We start from the raw sequence: 17,500 nt of genomic DNA, 5'->3' as shown, positions 1-17,500 counted from the left end.
AAAAAATGGAGAAATTTTAAAAACACAGAGAAGTGAAGAGCTTCCAGACATAGATTATTCTATGGTGAGTTACACAGGCCCAGTTTTTGAGGAGCTGCAACACGGACAAGGTAAAGTCTCGGAAAGGGCGGAAGTAATGGACGCCTTCGACGAACATGACGAGGTTGAAGGAATCGATGAAGCTGGGACTTCATGTGGGAAAACGCGGTTATCGTCTTTGCTTCATGGCAAGGGAGGTGAACAAGGGCAAAAGAAAGTGAAGGCGTCCGGTGGTGATAATCGACGGCGGCATCGAAACCTACGACATTTAGCAACTCGCAGAAATTCACCCTTTTCAAGAGTGCACAACAGCAGTGTAACACTTAAAGAAAGCGTATTACCGGTTTACAATGGCAGAAGGCGCACCGATTCGCCAAGTGAAATTTCTAAGAATTCTATGAACGTAACTCCGGTGACGATTTTTGCGCTAGCCCGAAACAGGCGGGAAAATACATCACAAAAACATGGACGGTCCGTGAATGGAAATTTGGGACAGAAAAAAGAAAGACTTCCAATTTAAGTAAAAAGGAGGCAGATAAGGGCATTTTTGAGCTCCATAACGATGATATTACGCAATTTATGGACAAAACGGATTGGAAAAGACCAGCTTATCACGGTACTGTTGACATCTCTAGGCCCCCCAGCGTGCAGAAAAGTGAGAGCTCTCTCATGCGATGGTGCATAAAGGCCCTGAAGAAAGTGGACCTAGAGGTGCTTTTTCCTCCAAAGCCAACCCGTCCAAAAAGCTCTCCAAGTTCCGTGAAATCAGAGACAGCCAAAAAAGAGAGAGGTGCGGTAGTTCTATTATGTGCTTGATATGTATGGGTTATTGACCAAGCGTGAGGTCAAGATGACTGGATATTGGCCAAGTTCTTTTTTTGCGTGTTTATGGACCGAGACGAAGTCGAGGTCCATAAACACGCAAAAAAAGAACGAGGCCAATATCCAGTCATCTTGACCGAACAATCTTGGTCAATAAAGGATTTATTATATGACTTAAAACACCAAAAAATGATCTTTGATCTTGCGGGACCAAGCGAGAAATCCCGAGCGGGCAGTATCGCTCCATCTTGCCCGCTCGGGTAGCCAATCAGAGCGCGCGATTTGGTTCATCTTGCCCGCTCTCGGAGCTAGTCATATAATACATATGGGTTATTGACCAAGTGAGAGGTCAAGATGGCTGGATATTGGCTAAGTTCTTTTTTTTTGCGTGTTTATGGACCGAGACGAAGTCGAAACCGTAAACAAGCAAAAAAAGAACGAGACCAATGTCCAGCCGTCTTGACCGAAAAAAACTTGGTCAAGAAAGGATTTACCCGGAAAGAAACCTCTCTCTAAGTAGAGAACCAACAAACTCAACCCACATACAATGCTAATTATGAAATTGGAACCCAGGCCACATTGGTGGGAGGCGAGTGCTCTCACTATGGAGTTTAAGCAAAGACGACGGCTACGGCAACGAAAACATCATTCCAAAATATAACTTAACGCTTTCGCAAGTCTTTGAAGATTATTCCGTCTTCTTCACCTTGTACAATACGTGCGAACTATCCTGTAACTGGATCGGTACGAACGCTTTTAAAGTCAAAACGGAAAATGAGGGGTTCATTGTTATTTTCTCACGTTGTCGTTGAAACCTAAAATTTGGTGATTTCACATTGTTGTTTTGTGGAGAACGTCAGAGAAATGCACGGAAACGCAGGGCCCGTTTCTGGAAAGTCCCGTTAACGTACTGTGCCCGAAATATCAATTGTAAAACTTCGATCCGCCTTTTTTAGAAAACTAGTTATTAAGATTCGCTTGAAAATAACGTACTGTCCAGATGTTTGTTTAACTTGGCACAATTGATATTCATGCACTGGACATTAAAAAAATGCAATTAAAAAAAAATGGGGTCACCGTGCTTGTTTTCGCGGTGCATGGCCTTTATTTTAAGTGTCTTTTAACCGAATTACGCAAGAAGCGTTCGAAACTTGATGAACCCGCAAAAGCTACTGAATATTATTGAAAACTCGAGCTACTTGTTTGTCGGGGCTAGGATCTTTCAGTAAAGTGATGTCAAATCGCTTCATCGTGCAAAGAAATGTGAGCAAATTGGATCGCTACATCATCACCTCACACTCTGAGTGAGTGTCTGGCTCCAAATGCAGTTTAGTGTCATTTATATGTAAATACTGCAACTTCTACTATCCACCTTTTTCTCCCTAATATATGTTTTCCGTATACCTATTGCGAGTACATAACACCATTAAAAGGATGGGGGGGGGGGGGGGAGGGGCTCATCACGCTCGTTCAGGAGCAAATAGCCATTCCTTGTCTGATTAAGCTTGGCGACAATGAAAATCCGCCATTTTATCAATGCACGCGAGCTTATGCGCGCGTTAAGGCCGCAAGAAATTATGCGAAATAGGGTTGCGAAATGGAAAACCAAGGAATCACCTTAGATTTACAAGACCCGAAGAAACAACTGACTAATACGCCCGAAATGTTTCGGGACTTTCGAGAAACGGGCCCCAGGATACCACTTCGCACTGGTTCACATATTCCGTAGACGATATCTGTTTACACAGGTTACAGATACTCCTTTTGTCATTCAAGTGTGATAACGACTGGAACAAATTAAAGAACTCTTTGTTTCTACGGCCAATCAGGCTCTGAGCGGCACATTAATAGGAACAAAACTTGACAATGTCTACCCGGCTTAAATTAAAATATCTAATTTTATTGGATCCGTTCCATATGCTTCACCTGGATCTTTGTAAGGCTTCGTTCAATTGTTTTCTTTCTTTGTCTATTGTGTTCATTAGCAATCAATTGATCATGCGTGGTCTTGCAAAATGAAGATTAACCCCAGCTTGATCCCTCCACTAAGCTAAACGACGGTCTTTCGCTAGTCACAAAACCATAAAATTCTCCTTTTATTCTAACTCATTTCTTTGTTTTTGGTACGTACGCGACAATTTTGGCTAACAGACAAGACATCATTGTGTTTTTGGTAATCAGCAAATTTCAGAACATTTTGACGTTTGCCGTTAACGCGAACCTTTAACTCTACTATTTTCGCAAAGTTTGAAAAGTTTTTTCTTGTAATTTACGATTTGCCAATTGTTATCTTTCTTATATAGGCAACTCAATCCAGCTAAATAACAGCACGACCCAGCTGTCAAGATCCAAAACGGCGGACTCCATACTTAGTACTAAATCAAGTACAAAAGAACATTCGTGGGTTCATCATGAAGATAATCCGCCAACCAATGAAACTGTCAAACAACAATCACGTGACCTTAAGAGTGCCGCTTCTTTGGTGCAAAGTAGCAAATGGGAACAAGTGACATCGGACAGCGATGGTAAGTAAACATCGACTTCTTCGATTCCCATAGATTCAATAGAAGGCGACTGGCTGTAGTTTGGCCCACAGCGTAACAATTTAGAGGAACAAAATCAAGACCGTGCACATCGCTGATGTCGCAAACTTTGTTTTATCAGTGAACGTTCAAAGAACTATCTTAATGCAAACTACGTGTAGATTGTGACATCAATCCGGTGCCAATCTTTTTCTTTGCGTGACAATACAAACGTAAACTTTCCAATCTCTGAGAGCCTAGAGAAAAAATAATATATTTTGAACCTGAGTGCCGAGGGTTATTGCAACGGCAAAGGTTATAATGTGACAGGTACCTACTGTACGTACATGTTGAACTACACCTTTCAAAAATGCCCTCACAGGCCATTTCACATCCAGAGGCTTATAAATAACAAACAAAAGCGTACTAGTTCTGCAATCACCTCAAGCTCAACCAACAGCAGTTGATCTTGCGTTTCATTTTCAGAGGATTTTCTGGATGGTTACCGAGCCATGCAATCCGGCATTGTTTTTCAAGAACCGGAAGAGGTACGTAACACTTGAGTCTTCTCCCCGTCCACAGAAAAGGCAGTTCCAGTTCAGTAACGCTATGACGTCAAGTTAGTTTCTTGTGATTGGTCATTGGGCTCCCGCTGGAGTCTCATTTGCAGGAAATTCAATCTGAAAATAAATCGGTCTGTGAAAACGCCTTGACAGGAATGTAGGGCTGTTGTTCGCTCCTAGTAATGCTAAGATGCAAAATTATACATTTTTGAAAGAACTTCGATCTTTTGGATTTAATTCAATACTGACGACAATCAACTCCATGACATTGAATAAGGAGTTGTATGAAATTGGGAAGACAAAATGACCCGTCAGTTCTATTGTTGTTCTGATGGACCTGTCTGGCAAAAGGGAAGCATCAAGGAAGCAAACATTTCTTATAAAATAGACATGAAAGATCCTACTTACGGCAACTTTTTACCTTAAATCATATGGAAAAGAATTGTTTTGACGGAGAGTATCATAATCCTCTTGGTTGAAATAAATAGGAGATAGAATGGATTGCATGCAGAACGTTTTGGAATAGTCGCTAATGGATAACAGGGAAGTCGATTTATTATTATAAGAGAGAAAGCCTTGGAAGCCATTACACTTATCGTTGCTTGAATATTCCTGCAATACTGGCCAGCATGTTGGAGCGTTCAGTTGTTGCCAATATTTTCAGATTTTTAGTTCGAAGAATGCTGGCCAAACATGTGATTGGCACATTTACCAGCGCTTTCGCTTAGCGGTGATCATAAACTTTGTCGCGATATTTTGGTGTTTTCTGAAGAATTATTTTGTTAATAACCGGGACATTTAACAAGAAAATGATAATATAAAATTCCCTCACCCCCCTCCCCCCCCCCCCAAAAAAAAAAAAATTATCTTAAGCTCACAAACAGAATGACTCTGAGTAATGACGACCCTTATGTGGACAAGTTGTCAAAAGCTTGAAGAACTTCTGACCAACTTTTTTCAAGATTGTCCCAAATGAATGCATTCCTGTTTTGTTCATTTTGCTCTGCTCTGTTTTATTTACAGGCCGTTGTCGTGTCGTGAGCACGGGTAAGATTGCGTGTGTTTACGCCCCGCTTATTGTTAGGTATGCCCTTTGTTGGGTGTGCATCTGCGTCAGATCCTACAAGGAAGAATCAGGCTTTAAGGTCTCTTGTGTTTGCCTCAGGAAGAAGTACACTGACTCCATCGTTCCCTATCGTTGTTAATTCAGGATGATGTAAAAGACATTTGCCAGAGAATCAGCTGGATTTCAAAGGTATAAATTGGTGAACGTTATTACGTTATTCATCACCTTATATTTTGGTAAACGTTTTGAGATCGAAGTTTGCCATTTTGGAGATATTTATGGACGGACGTTTTTTTTTTGTGCGCAAGTTAGACGAGAGCATTTTTCGTTCATTAAAATTATCCCTAATCATCTTGATTAAGGCTCAACATTTTCAAATTACAGCTTGAATATGCCACAAAAACGAACTTGATCTTCGAGCGTGCAAAGCGAAAAAAACTTGGCAATGCCATTGTGCCAATTAAGTGTGGTTCGTTTTCACAGCGACATTCCCGTGAAAGGCACAAGTGACTACTGTGGAGGAATCTGGCAAATCAAAGTGTTAGATAGGTGAGAGGCTTTGTATCTCTTGTACTTGATTTGGTTTAATTTAAGTGGTCTCAGACGGGGGCCAAAGGTGGAATATTGTAGGACTCAAGTATCCTTCAAGAGTTGTCACCTTTGGCAGGATCACAACACTGGGAACTTCGTGCCCTGTAGTCGCCCTCAATGATGTTTGGGTTTTTAAACGCATCAAAGAGATTGAGAAAAACCGTTGTATCGTTTCCTACGCCATAGTGTCCTTATCCGGGTACATTTAAGTTAGTGCTGGCGTGGGTGGGGCTCCAACCTTCCTCCGTTTCAAAGCCCAGTACTTTTCACGGACTTCACGTCTACCTTCGTTTTCATGCTGATGTTTGACCGCCTTACAAATAAAGCATTCTTTGCGAATTATTTCTACCTCGCAAAGCAGTTTGTGACGTGTATCTCAAGCCTTGTGAATCTAGCGAAGTAAAAAAAAAAAACTATCAAGTTTATTCTGTTATGGTGCAGAATACTGTTCTCTAATGATGATGAACTTTATTTTTGTTTTATTTGGGGACACTAAATTGGCGAATCATGGTGCACCTAATATCTATAAGACAAATAAAGTAAATTACTTTATCGTTTTATGCAGAGCTAGTCGGTTACAGGAACTGAGACAAGAACGGCAAAAGACCGCCAAAGAAAGAAGGCAAGCTCTTGAAAGCAAACAGAGAGAGAAGTGGAAAAATTCAAGCCATCTTGAATGTGCACAAGGTATCATGGATTGTGTTTTTATTTCCATCGTGATGTTTTTTCGAGCCGTTAAGTTAAGAGCATGGTACGAGATGGTTATTTTGAAAGATATGCTCCGAAGAGCCAAAATGCCTTTCCAAAGAGCAATATGTTTATCTCAAACACTACTAAGGACATCCCTGTGTCAGGAAAGGAGTCCATTTTTTTTGTGAAACGGATCCTATATTTTGTTTGGAAATGGAAATGGAAATGGAATTTGTTTACCCACGGAACACCTTAAGAGCGCTCTGGAGCTCATTCAACATGCGTCCGTGCATTCCGGATCGAATTGGAATTTGGCAGTGTTGGTTTTTGAGGATAGGGGAAAACCGGAGTACCTAGAGAAAAACCTCTCGGAACAAGGAGAGAATCAACAACAAACTCAACCCACATATGACACCGCGACCGGGAATTGAACCAGGGCCAAATTGGTGGGAGGAGAGTACTCTCACCACTGCGTCACCCCTGTTTCCCAAATGATTAACAATATTTCAATTATTTTTTCTTGTACGTCCGCCATGTTGTGTGCGTTGTCTTCCTGTTACTCCCCTGCGTGTAATGACGTCGTAACATGGCGGACGCTCTTCTGAGAAATGGCCGTTTCACCGATTAATTGATATTACCAAAAAAAAAATTGCGTTCTGTAATCTTAGTTGTAATCTTGGTATTTCTACAGTTTCCAAATCTGAGGGGGTCATCGAATTCATCACACCACCACCCACAACTTCTTCACGTAACACCACACCTCTTCCCTCTTCGGATCTGATCTTAAACCGCCTCGTAAAGGAACAGGAATTTGCCAGTGAACGACCATACCGCCTTAGACTTAGCTCGGAATCCATTAGTCAGAGACTAAACCCAGTGGCAAGGAACTTGATTAACCTAAAGACATCCGATCATAACGTGTCTGATGTTGTCAATGTGTTACCCAAGCCCCCACCGTCAGCCTCTATCCCAAGCAAGTGCAGGTAGGCCAATAGAAGTGTTCAGTTGGCATATCTTATTTTTCTGTATCTTTTAAAGCTATCAAGACACCAGACTTGAAGTGGGTCGTGCTTCTGAGACAAGTATGCATGCATCACGCACTTTGTCAGACTCAAACCGTGAAAGGGATTTATTCGAAGATCCTCTTCCCCAAAAAAAGTAGATCATATATTTTGAAAGAAATCCAGGCCTACGCTTGTCTTCATTTGCATTGGCTTATTTTGCTCTCATTTGCAATGATCATTCTCTAGAGTTGTTACAATCCACTGTTTAAAGTATGTCTTTCGTATAAGGGAATTTTCCCTGACGTTATTGACATTTCGTTTCATTAACATACGAGTTTCCTCAGAGAAGCAGGGCTCTATCTAAGGTATTTGAGGGGAAGAACTCCCCCCCCCCCCCTCAAATGCCCAGCTTCCCCCAAAAAATATTGATATCATTACAGTATATAAGTAACTATATCGGAAAAATCATCCAGACGCGAGGAGGTCAGTATACATGAAGTAAGTATTCCCTGTCTAAGGACACTACATGAAAAGGAACATGGAGTATTACAAACTGCTGGTCTTAGAGCAGGCTCGGGTATTGTGCTGTACATTTTGTTTATGAGTTGAATAGCGACAGCATGGACAAATTTGTAACCAGAAAACCACGGAAGGGAGACGCTGATCTACACACGTCATCAGAATGTGATTTTGATTGTGCAGTACAACCACCAGAAAAGGTTGACACAACATCGAGTTCGACTAGCACAGGTCAACGAAGAAAAAGACACGGACCATGTGAATCTGATTGTGCAGTAAAACCACCAGAAAAGATTGCAGCAACATTGAGTAGTAGCACGAATAACAAGCCGAACTACAAGAAGAATTTAACCTATGACGTTTCATGGAAGAAGAAACACTCTTGGATGAACTTTAATTCAACTTTGAAGGGTATGGTATGTACTGTTTGCGAGGTCTATGAGAAAGTACCTGTACAAGCTAAACGTGCATGGGTAACACGTCCTGTAAACAACTGGGCGAAGGCTACAACCCTGTTGGCAAATCATGAGAAAAGTGAATGGCATCTACCAGCAGTAGTGAGAAGGGCATTTCTCAGTCTGCAGAAAAGCGTAGTGATGTTATAGAACTGATTGTAGCAGCCAGCGAGAAAGAAAAGAAAGAAAACTGAAAAATGATGAAGAAGCTCATCCGATCACTGTATTTCCTTGCAAAACATCACATTCCCCACACCACTACATTTGAAGGTCTCGTTACCTTGCAGATCGAGAATGCGGATATCACGTTGAAAGCGCATACAGAAACATGCCCACGTAATGCAACCTATGAGTCATATTCCACAATAGTAGAACTTCTTACAAGCATCAGCAAGACTCTGAAAAACAGCCTCTTCGACAGTTTGAAAGGAAGCGTCTATTACTCGATAATGGTAGACGAAAGCACCGATATAACCTCCTAAGGACGAACTGTCAGTGTGTGCACGTTGGCTACATCACAACAAGCCAGTAGAACACTTACAGGGTGTCATATAAGCTAAGGAAACTAATACTGAAGCTATCGCTGGTTATATTTCTGATTTTTTGCAATCCAGAAACATCACATTTGAGAAAATGCGTGGTCTTGGTTTTGATGGTGCTAGCACCATGTCGGGTAACAGGACTGGTGTTCAGACACGCCTGAGGTTGCATGCACCAAGCGCTATTTACATACACTGTCGTTGCCATCTACTGCAACTGGCTGCTGTAAATGCTGCGGACGAACACGCAGAGGTAAATCGAGTCTTAGGTATACTATTAACAATTTGGAAAGCATTTTACTATTAACCCAAGAAAGCGGAAAAACTAAAGGAGATTCAGGCTGAGCTTCAGTGTCCTGAAGTCAAGATGCAGAAACCTAGCGATACTCGATGGTTAGCCCATGAAAGGGCCGTGCGTGCTGTACGGCTAAGTTTGCCAGCATTGGTGAGTACTTTCAAAGAGATTTATGATGAGACAGGTGACGCAGAAGCACATGGGATTGCTATTCTCTCGACCAAATACAAGACTTTGGCTTGTATCTACATGCTCTGTGATGTACTGCATACTGTCGCGGCACTGCAAGCCAGCGTACCAGCAATGGTTGAGAGCACTACTAGACGGTTAATGGAGTTGAAGGAGAACGTAAATACCTGCACGTGGTTCAAGAATCATTCTTCAGTGTTCACTGATGATGCGCAACTTGGAGCAAAGAACATTGTGGTTACGGAGGAAGAAAAGAACATCGTCGGTACGTGCAAAGTGTTGTTGACCACATTAATAGAAGGATGGAGTCTACAGATCTTATCTCTGCTATGTCTATTTTTGATCCACGACATACTGAAGATAAATTGGCAGACTATGACATAGAAAAGATACGAACCCTAATCAATTTCTACAGTGTCGCACAAAGAATCCAATTTCAGGGAGAAATAGGCATCTCACAACCTGGCATTAACGCTGAGGATACGGAATCAGAATGGTAGTTGTTTCGCCGAATCTTTTTTGTGAGGCACAAAGACAGCACCTTACAACAAGTGCTCTCGACATTGATAGACAGTGGTAACTCTGACATTACCACTGCTTTTCTGAACTTGGCAAAGGTAGCTGCGATTGTAAGTGTATAACCGGTGACAACTGCCACTGTTAAACGTTCCTTCAGCGCCATGAAGCTAATTAAAACAAAGCTCCGCAGTAGGCTCGGTGCGGATGCGCTTGAATACACCACGCGCATTTGCATCGAAGGTCCTGGCCAGTTGTCAGATGATGTCCTGGAGTCAGTGGTTGATCATTACAAAAGTTTAAAGAAGCGCAAACTGGCTTTGTAATTCAATTCAATTTCAATTCAACTTTTTAGAGAAGGAAAGTACATTTAGATCCTCAAGTTGATCAGGGAGATTTTACAAAGATCAATTGCCATGATTTGTTTACCAGTATTTATTTCCACACTCGATAAGACACATTGTCAGTTAACAGTCGCATCTACTGCGGTCAGTTTCTATTTACAGGTTTATAGTTATCTAGAATTTTGCAGTAGTTACGAGCATTGGTAAGAAATGGAAAAGTGCCGTTGTTGAGTTTATTGCCTTTGTTGAGTTTATTTGTTTTATTCACGTACTGACAAGTCAACGAGTATGTATAAATATTTGTGGAATTAAACGTGTCGGGAAACTCTTCTGTTCACGTTAGCAAATATCGGAGCTAAGTGTAACATTGTCAGAGCGTGATCACGACTAAAAAGTAAAATAAAATAAAATACCCCTGTAACAATTCTCAAACATGTGTCTCAAAATGCACCAGATTGCATCTCAGCGCATATTCATTTCAAAAAATTTCCGGGGGAACATGCCCGCGGACCCCCCTAGGAAGCTCGTGGCCTGCGGCCACTCGGGACCTATCCCCAAACGATAAATCCTACATAAAACCTTGAGAAGCCATCATACTATTTACAAATTGACTTAAAACGTTAAAAGAACTTGTTAAAACTTAGTTTAAATCTCCAATTTTAAGCCTTTCATCTTTGATAACGAGCAAACCAACGTATGTTTCATTGATAACAAGAAGGTAATGGCTCATCACCTCAGTAGATCGAATCTGCATCTCAACAGTAGTGGGAGTAAAGTCCTTGGTAGTAATTTTTGTAAATATCTGAGACGAGTTAATTTACCTCCCTCTGGTCAAGAATTGGCAACGGCAGTGGCGGGTTTGCGGAAGGATCACTTCAAAGTACGCAAACCAGCGGACCGTATCACGATGTGGAACAATTACTTGAACCAAGTAAGAAGAATGGCAAGTCATTAAATCAGGATGATGATCTTAGTATGACTTGTGTAAGGGATAGCATCTTACATTCATCTAACTTAAGCCCTAACTTCCCTACTTTACCAAAAATGAGGGGATTTAAAATTGCTTCTCTTAATATCTGTAGCCTAACTTGCCATCATGACGAATTGTGTATTTCATGGATTAAACGAAAACGAAACGAAATTGGATAAAACAATTCCTGATGGCCAGGTAGACATTGAGGGATACGATATACTCCGCCGCGATAGCAATAGAAATGGTGGTGGTGTAGCTTTGTACATTAGACAATCCTTGAATTACGTAAACAGACAAGACCTCTCCTCTCAAGAAGATTTAGAAATTTTGACGGTTGAAATTAAGAAGCCCAAGTCTAGGCCATTCTTGCTGACAACTAGGTATAGACCTCCAGACTCGAAGGTTGAAATCTTTGACAAATTTGAATCCTACCAGCTAAAACTTGATGAAGAAGATAAGGAGAGTATGATTGTAGGTGATACTAACTGTAATCTATTACCGCAAACGCCTGACCGCAATGCTGAACACTTAAAGTTTATTACTGAAACGTACCAATACATTCAATTGATAGATCACCCAACGAGAATCACTACTACTACCAGAACACTAATCGATCACATATTCACTAACAAACCAGATATCATAACTAATCATGGGGTCTTACACGTTGGTATTTCCGACCACAGTCTTATCTATGCTATTAATAAACATAATACGCCCAAAACTGATCCAAAGGTAATTGAATCTGGACAATTTAAAAATTTTGATAGTGATGACATAAAAGAGACACCTTTCCATCTTGCTTCTCTTTTGGATGACCCAAACGAAATGTTCTTAGTTTGGAAATCTCTGTTTCTGGAAATTGCGAATAAACATGCCCCGAAGTGAAAAGTAAATCTTCACCGTGGATAGCATCTGAAATGAGGCAGAAGATGAGAAAGCGTGATTTTCTAAAAAAGCAAGCAGTCAAGCTGAGTTCTCATCAAATGTGGAATGATTATAAAAAGGCACGAAATGACGTAAACGCTAGTATTAGGGAAGCCAGAACTAACTTCTTTAATGAGAGCATTAAGAAGCATAGTGGTAATCTTAAAGAAACTTGGAAGGTAATAAATAAATCCCTGGGACGAAATTGTAAAGTAACAGTTATAAATGAACTTGTTTATGAGGGCAAAGATTGTACAGAAAAGCAAGATATAGCTGAGAAAATGAATAACCACTTTTGTTCCCTGGGTAGTAAACTGGCATCTGGTATTCCAGACACTGCTTTTCAACCAGAGGACTATTTAAATACAGCTGACTCAAATTTTTATTTTCACCATGTAAGTGAAGGGTACATTCACAGCCTAATCACTAAACTCAAACCCTCCGTAAGTTGCGGATTGGATATTTCTAGCAGACTTCTAAAGCTTTGTAGTCCATACATCTCAAATTCTATTTATGATATTATAAATCAAGTGTTGGAGACTGGAATATTTCCTGATGATTGGAAAAAGGCAAAAGTACATCCTATTTTTAAGTCCCATGAAAGAAATATTCCAAGCAACTATAGACCGATTTCCATTCTACCTGCCATATCAAAAATTATAGAGAGGTTCATGCATACTCAGCTGTTAGAGTATTTCCAAGCAGGAAATCTTTTGACAAACTCTCAATCTGGATTTAGGCCAAAATCATTTAACCTGTACAGCTTTGACAAGTGCAGTAAACGTTTGGCTTACCAATATGGATGCTGGTAAACTTAATGGTTGTGTCTTTATAGATTTAAAGAAAGCCTTTGACACTTTAGACCATAACATCTTACTACGTAAACTTTCTTGTTACGGTGTCACTGGCAATGCTCTTCAATTGCTTAAATCATACTTGATTGATAGAACACAAAGATCTTACGTAAATGGACTCTTATCCACAGAACAATATGTATCATGTGGCATTCCCCAGGGTTCTGGCAACATGTGTCATATGTATCATGCATCATGTGGCATTCCCCAGTCATCCCCAGGGTTATCTGAAACAGCTGCTGGGGGTGCCACTCTTTATATATCTAACAATTTAAAAGCCATACCCTGGGCAGATATAAAGTTTACTATGCCTCTAGGTGAATCCTGTTGGGCAGAAATTATTGCTAACAATAACAAACCGAATATTATTATAGGATGCATATATAGACATCCTTCAGCTAATATGCCAGGTTTCACACAAGAACTACAAAATATAATCAAAAGTTTAAGTAATAGGAAACAACATGTCTATATAATAGGAGATGTAAATGTAAATTTCCTGAAGTACAATGAGCATGCTAACACTGAAGATTATCTTAATATGCTGTACTCTAACAATTTTCTCCCACTCATCACTAAACCCACTAGACTCACACATCACTCTTCCAGCTTAATTAATCATATTTAGACTAATGCTCTCATCCAAAATACTACTTCTGGTATCGCTCTAGCTGACATATCTGACCATTTGCCTGTTTTCTGCATCTGTAATGCACCCACTTCTAAAAACAAGCATATAACATATTATAGAGATTATAGTAACTTCTGCAAAGAACAATACTTAGCCGACATCAGTCAAATCAACTGGCCAGATTTATACTCCACCTCCACTGATCTCCATGAGGTAACTTGTGCAGGTATGAACAAAGTGAAAGATATTGTCAATAAGCACGCCCCTTTAAAAAAAAAACCAATTCTAAAATGAAACAACTTAACAAACCTTGGTTAACACAGGGGCTTTTAAAATCAATTAAAAGGAAACAAAGGATGAATAAATCACATTTTTTCAGCAAAAATTCAATGAAGATAAAAGAGTGAAAACAATACTCCAATCTACTTAACAAATGAAGGCTAAAGCCAAAGATAAATATTATAACCAATATTTTCAGCTGTACAAAGAAGCATGGAAGCTTATTGGTACAATCATTAAAAGAAAACTGCTCTTCTAGGATCATAAGAAATAGTGAGATCTATACTAATGAACTCGATATTGCTAATCAATTTAATCAGCACTTCACTACAATTGGCCCTACCCTTGCTAGTGCAATTAACCCTATCTAAGATAACCCCACCAAATACATACGTAATGGCCCCGCAAATAGTTTTTACTTATCAGCTGTCACTGAAGAATATGTGGCTCAGTTATTCTCAAATCTAAATGAAAGAAAGGCTTCATTAGATATTCCTAACGAGTTAATAAAACTTGCTAGCCATGAATTATCTAAACCTTTCTCATATATTTACAATCAGTCAATCGTACAAGGTATTGTGCCTAAGGTGCTTAAAGTTTCAGGTGTAACTCCAATATTCAAATCTGGGGATGCAACAGATCCTGCAAATTACAGACCCATAGCAGTTTTATCACCATTAAGTAAAATCTTAGAAAAATTGTCCATGATCAGCTTATCTCATTTATAGATAAATACAATATCTTGTTCAAACACCAGTTTGGGTTTAGAAAAGACCATTCTACTGAGCTTGCTATTCTAGAAATAACTGACATCCTTAAAACCTCAATTGACAACAATCTCATTACATGCGGGGTCTTTCTAGATTTTTCCAAAGCCTTCGATACTGTCAACCATGAGATACTGTTACGAAAAATAGTATTGCGTGACTAGCGTTACTGTCTAGAAGCTTCGCGAGAGTTCGTAGTTTGTTTATTTTAGGTTCGTGCGGAAGCGTTTCTAAATCGGTGTGTTTTGTAATCTTTCTATAATTAGATTCATTACTAATTTAGAAAGTTCTAGAAGTTTATTGTCAGAGTATATAAGTAGACGAGTCCAAGCGGAGTGTTTTTCTAACTAGTTTTTCACAAGCGAAGAGAGTTGGCGTTGGCCGTGTTTATTCAAGTGTGACAGAAGCTGTGTTTATTCAAGTTGGCGGAGGCCGTGTAAGTTTGTTGAATACGTGTTGTTCCGAGTTATACTCCGTGGAAACTACGTTCATTTTGGAATAAATCTTCTTGTTGTTGTTCCGACCACCCTGCGTTCAGTTTAGTTTGCAAGCTACCTTTCCTCAAAACATTCGAACTCGTAACATTGGGGGCCTGTCCGGGAGAGGAATTCATTTGTTTGCTGACTACAGAGACCAGGAAAGGACAATTCAAGAAGAAGTTACAAAAAAAGTAGGAAGAACTGTGCAAGAGAGTATATTGTGTTTTTGCTGTGAAACACTGCTATGGAAATGGAAAAGCTTTTGCAGATGGGAAAAGAATTTGGATTGGAAGAAGCAAAGCTGCTCGAGTTTGTAGAGAAGCAACAAAAGTTAGAACAAGAGAGAAGGAGGGAAGAGGAAGAAAGAGAAGAAAAACGCAGACAATATGAACAAGAAAGAAGGAAGGAAGAGGAAGAAAAAGAAGAAAAACGAAGACAATTGGAGGAAGAAAAACAAGAAAAACGAAGACAATTGGAGGAAGAAAGAGAAGAAAAAAGGAGGCGGTTTGAAGAAGAAAAAGAAGAGAAACATCGATTACTTGAAGAAGATAGACGAAGAGAAGATGAAGAGAGAGAAACTAGGCGACAAGAACGCGAACTAAGAAAATTGGAGATGGAGGCCGAGCTGTTGAGACAGAAAGAGGCTATTGAAGCCGCAAAAAGAGAACATGAGCTGGAAATTGCACGTTTGGCTGTGGAGAGTGCTGACGGGCGTCCTGAAGTGAGAGAGGATCGGGCTAAGGCACCTAAACTCCCCTCGTTTGTTGATGGTAAAGACGATTTGGACGCGTATTTGCAGAGGTTCGAGAGATTTGCCGAAACAGCTAAGTGGAAAAAAGATGGATGGGCATCGAAGCTCAGTGCTCTGTTGTCTGGACGGGCACTAAAAGTGTATTCACGTCTGTCGGAGGACGCAGCTAAGGATTATGACAGGGTAAAGATTGCGTTAATGAAGAGATATGACCTTACCAAAGACGGCTATCGTCGAAAATTTAGAGCATCCAAACCCGAAGTTGACGAAAGTCCCTAGAAGTTTATAGTGCGACTGGACATATACCAGTTAAGTTGGCTATATCTTTTGCATACAGCGTGAACAATTGATGTTCATAAGGACTTGATCTTGAAACAACAATTTATTGACTCTTGACCTAAGTATTTGGCCATTCACCTGCGAGAAAGGGCACCTGAAACTCTAGCAAAGATTGCGAAGATCGCTGACCAATACTTGGAGGCTCATGGTAAACATTTGTTCAGCTCAGCGGGCAGAAAGCCAACAGTGCAGCCTGAGAGGGACGAAGTCAAGAACATGCAGATTAATCCACCAGCTCTGCATTGCTTTAAGTGCAACACCCGAGGTCATAAAGCTGTCAACTGCCCAATCCTAACAAAGAAGTGTTTTCTGTGTGGCAAGCTGGGACATGAAGCTAGAAACTGTCGATCAGGTGGACGTAGATCAGGAGGGCAAAGTAAGGATGATAACCATGTGCAGCGTGGTCAAGTGAGTGCCAGTTGTTTAGTTCAGCCTCCTGAGATTAAACCTACTGATGAAGAAATTAAGGCCTGTATTAAAGATGATAAGTTGCTGTTAGCCTGTGGTAAGAAGATTCCATTGTTGAGTAGTGCTTGTGTTGAACCGTTGACTGGAGTGAGAAGTAAAATGCCTGTTGTGAAAGGTAGAGTTGGAGAGAAGCCTGCTGATGTCCTCAGCGACACTGGCTGGAGGGGAATTGTAGTAAAGAGGGACCTTGTGCCTGAGGATCAGTTTACTGGCGAATTTAATGTTATGCTGCTCATTGACAATACGGCAAGGAAAGTTCCCATCGCAAAGATTGATGTTGATACACCTTATCTCAAGGGCCAAGTGGAAGCGCAGTGTCTTCCCGATGCTGTTTATGATTTAATTATTGGTAATGTACCAGGCGCAAGAGCCGCTGACGACCCAGACCCAAGCTGGCAAGTTCCCGTACAAGAAGCTTGTGCTGTAACCACGAGAAGTCAAGCTAAGAAAGCTGGAGAACATATTCCGTTGAAGGTACCGGATACCAAAGAAAGTCCTGTAGTTGATAGAGAAAAGCTCAAGCAAATGCAGCGTGATGACGAGAGCCTACAGAAATTTTGGGAGAAAGATGACGTAGTTGTGAGAGGCCAGGCTGAGATTTCATTTGAAGTGAAAGGTGGAGTTCTGTACCGCGTCTACAAGCACCCTTATGTGAACGGAGGTAAACCCCTGAAGCAGGTTATGGTTCCTGTGCAGCTGAGAAGTCGAATAATGGAACTAGCTCACGGATCGATCATGGGAGGTCACATGGGAATAAAGAAAACGACTGATAAGATTCAAAGCGCGTTCTATTGGCCAGGCATTCAAGGGGACGTGACTCGTTATTGCAAGTCCTGCGATGTATGTCAGAAGACAGTTAACAAGGGTTCCGTACCGAA

At 40.6% G+C, this 17,500-nt stretch overlaps 1 protein-coding gene across 1 annotated transcript in view; it reads left to right on the top strand.

Annotated features, from left to right (window-relative positions):
* LOC138056357 (uncharacterized) overlaps positions 1-17,500 on the top strand; it is a 168,545-nt gene that overhangs the window by 138,913 nt on the left and 12,132 nt on the right. Inside the window, 8 exon segments of the mRNA XM_068902140.1 lie at positions 1-536; positions 539-829; positions 3,165-3,386; positions 3,870-3,931; positions 5,157-5,201; positions 5,496-5,561; positions 6,169-6,290; positions 6,985-7,276. The exon segment at positions 1-536 is cut by the window's left edge and continues 133 nt beyond it. Coding sequence (XP_068758241.1) covers positions 1-536; positions 539-829; positions 3,165-3,386; positions 3,870-3,931; positions 5,157-5,201; positions 5,496-5,522 — 1,183 coding nt within the window. The 3' untranslated portion in view covers positions 5,523-5,561; positions 6,169-6,290; positions 6,985-7,276.

Source organism: Montipora capricornis, chromosome 7 (assembly GCF_036669925.1).
Source record: "Montipora capricornis isolate CH-2021 chromosome 7, ASM3666992v2, whole genome shotgun sequence".
NCBI lineage: Eukaryota > Metazoa > Cnidaria > Anthozoa > Scleractinia > Acroporidae > Montipora > Montipora capricornis.
The sequence above is the reverse complement of the archived record's forward strand: the minus strand, read 5'-3'. Positions and strand labels throughout refer to the sequence as shown.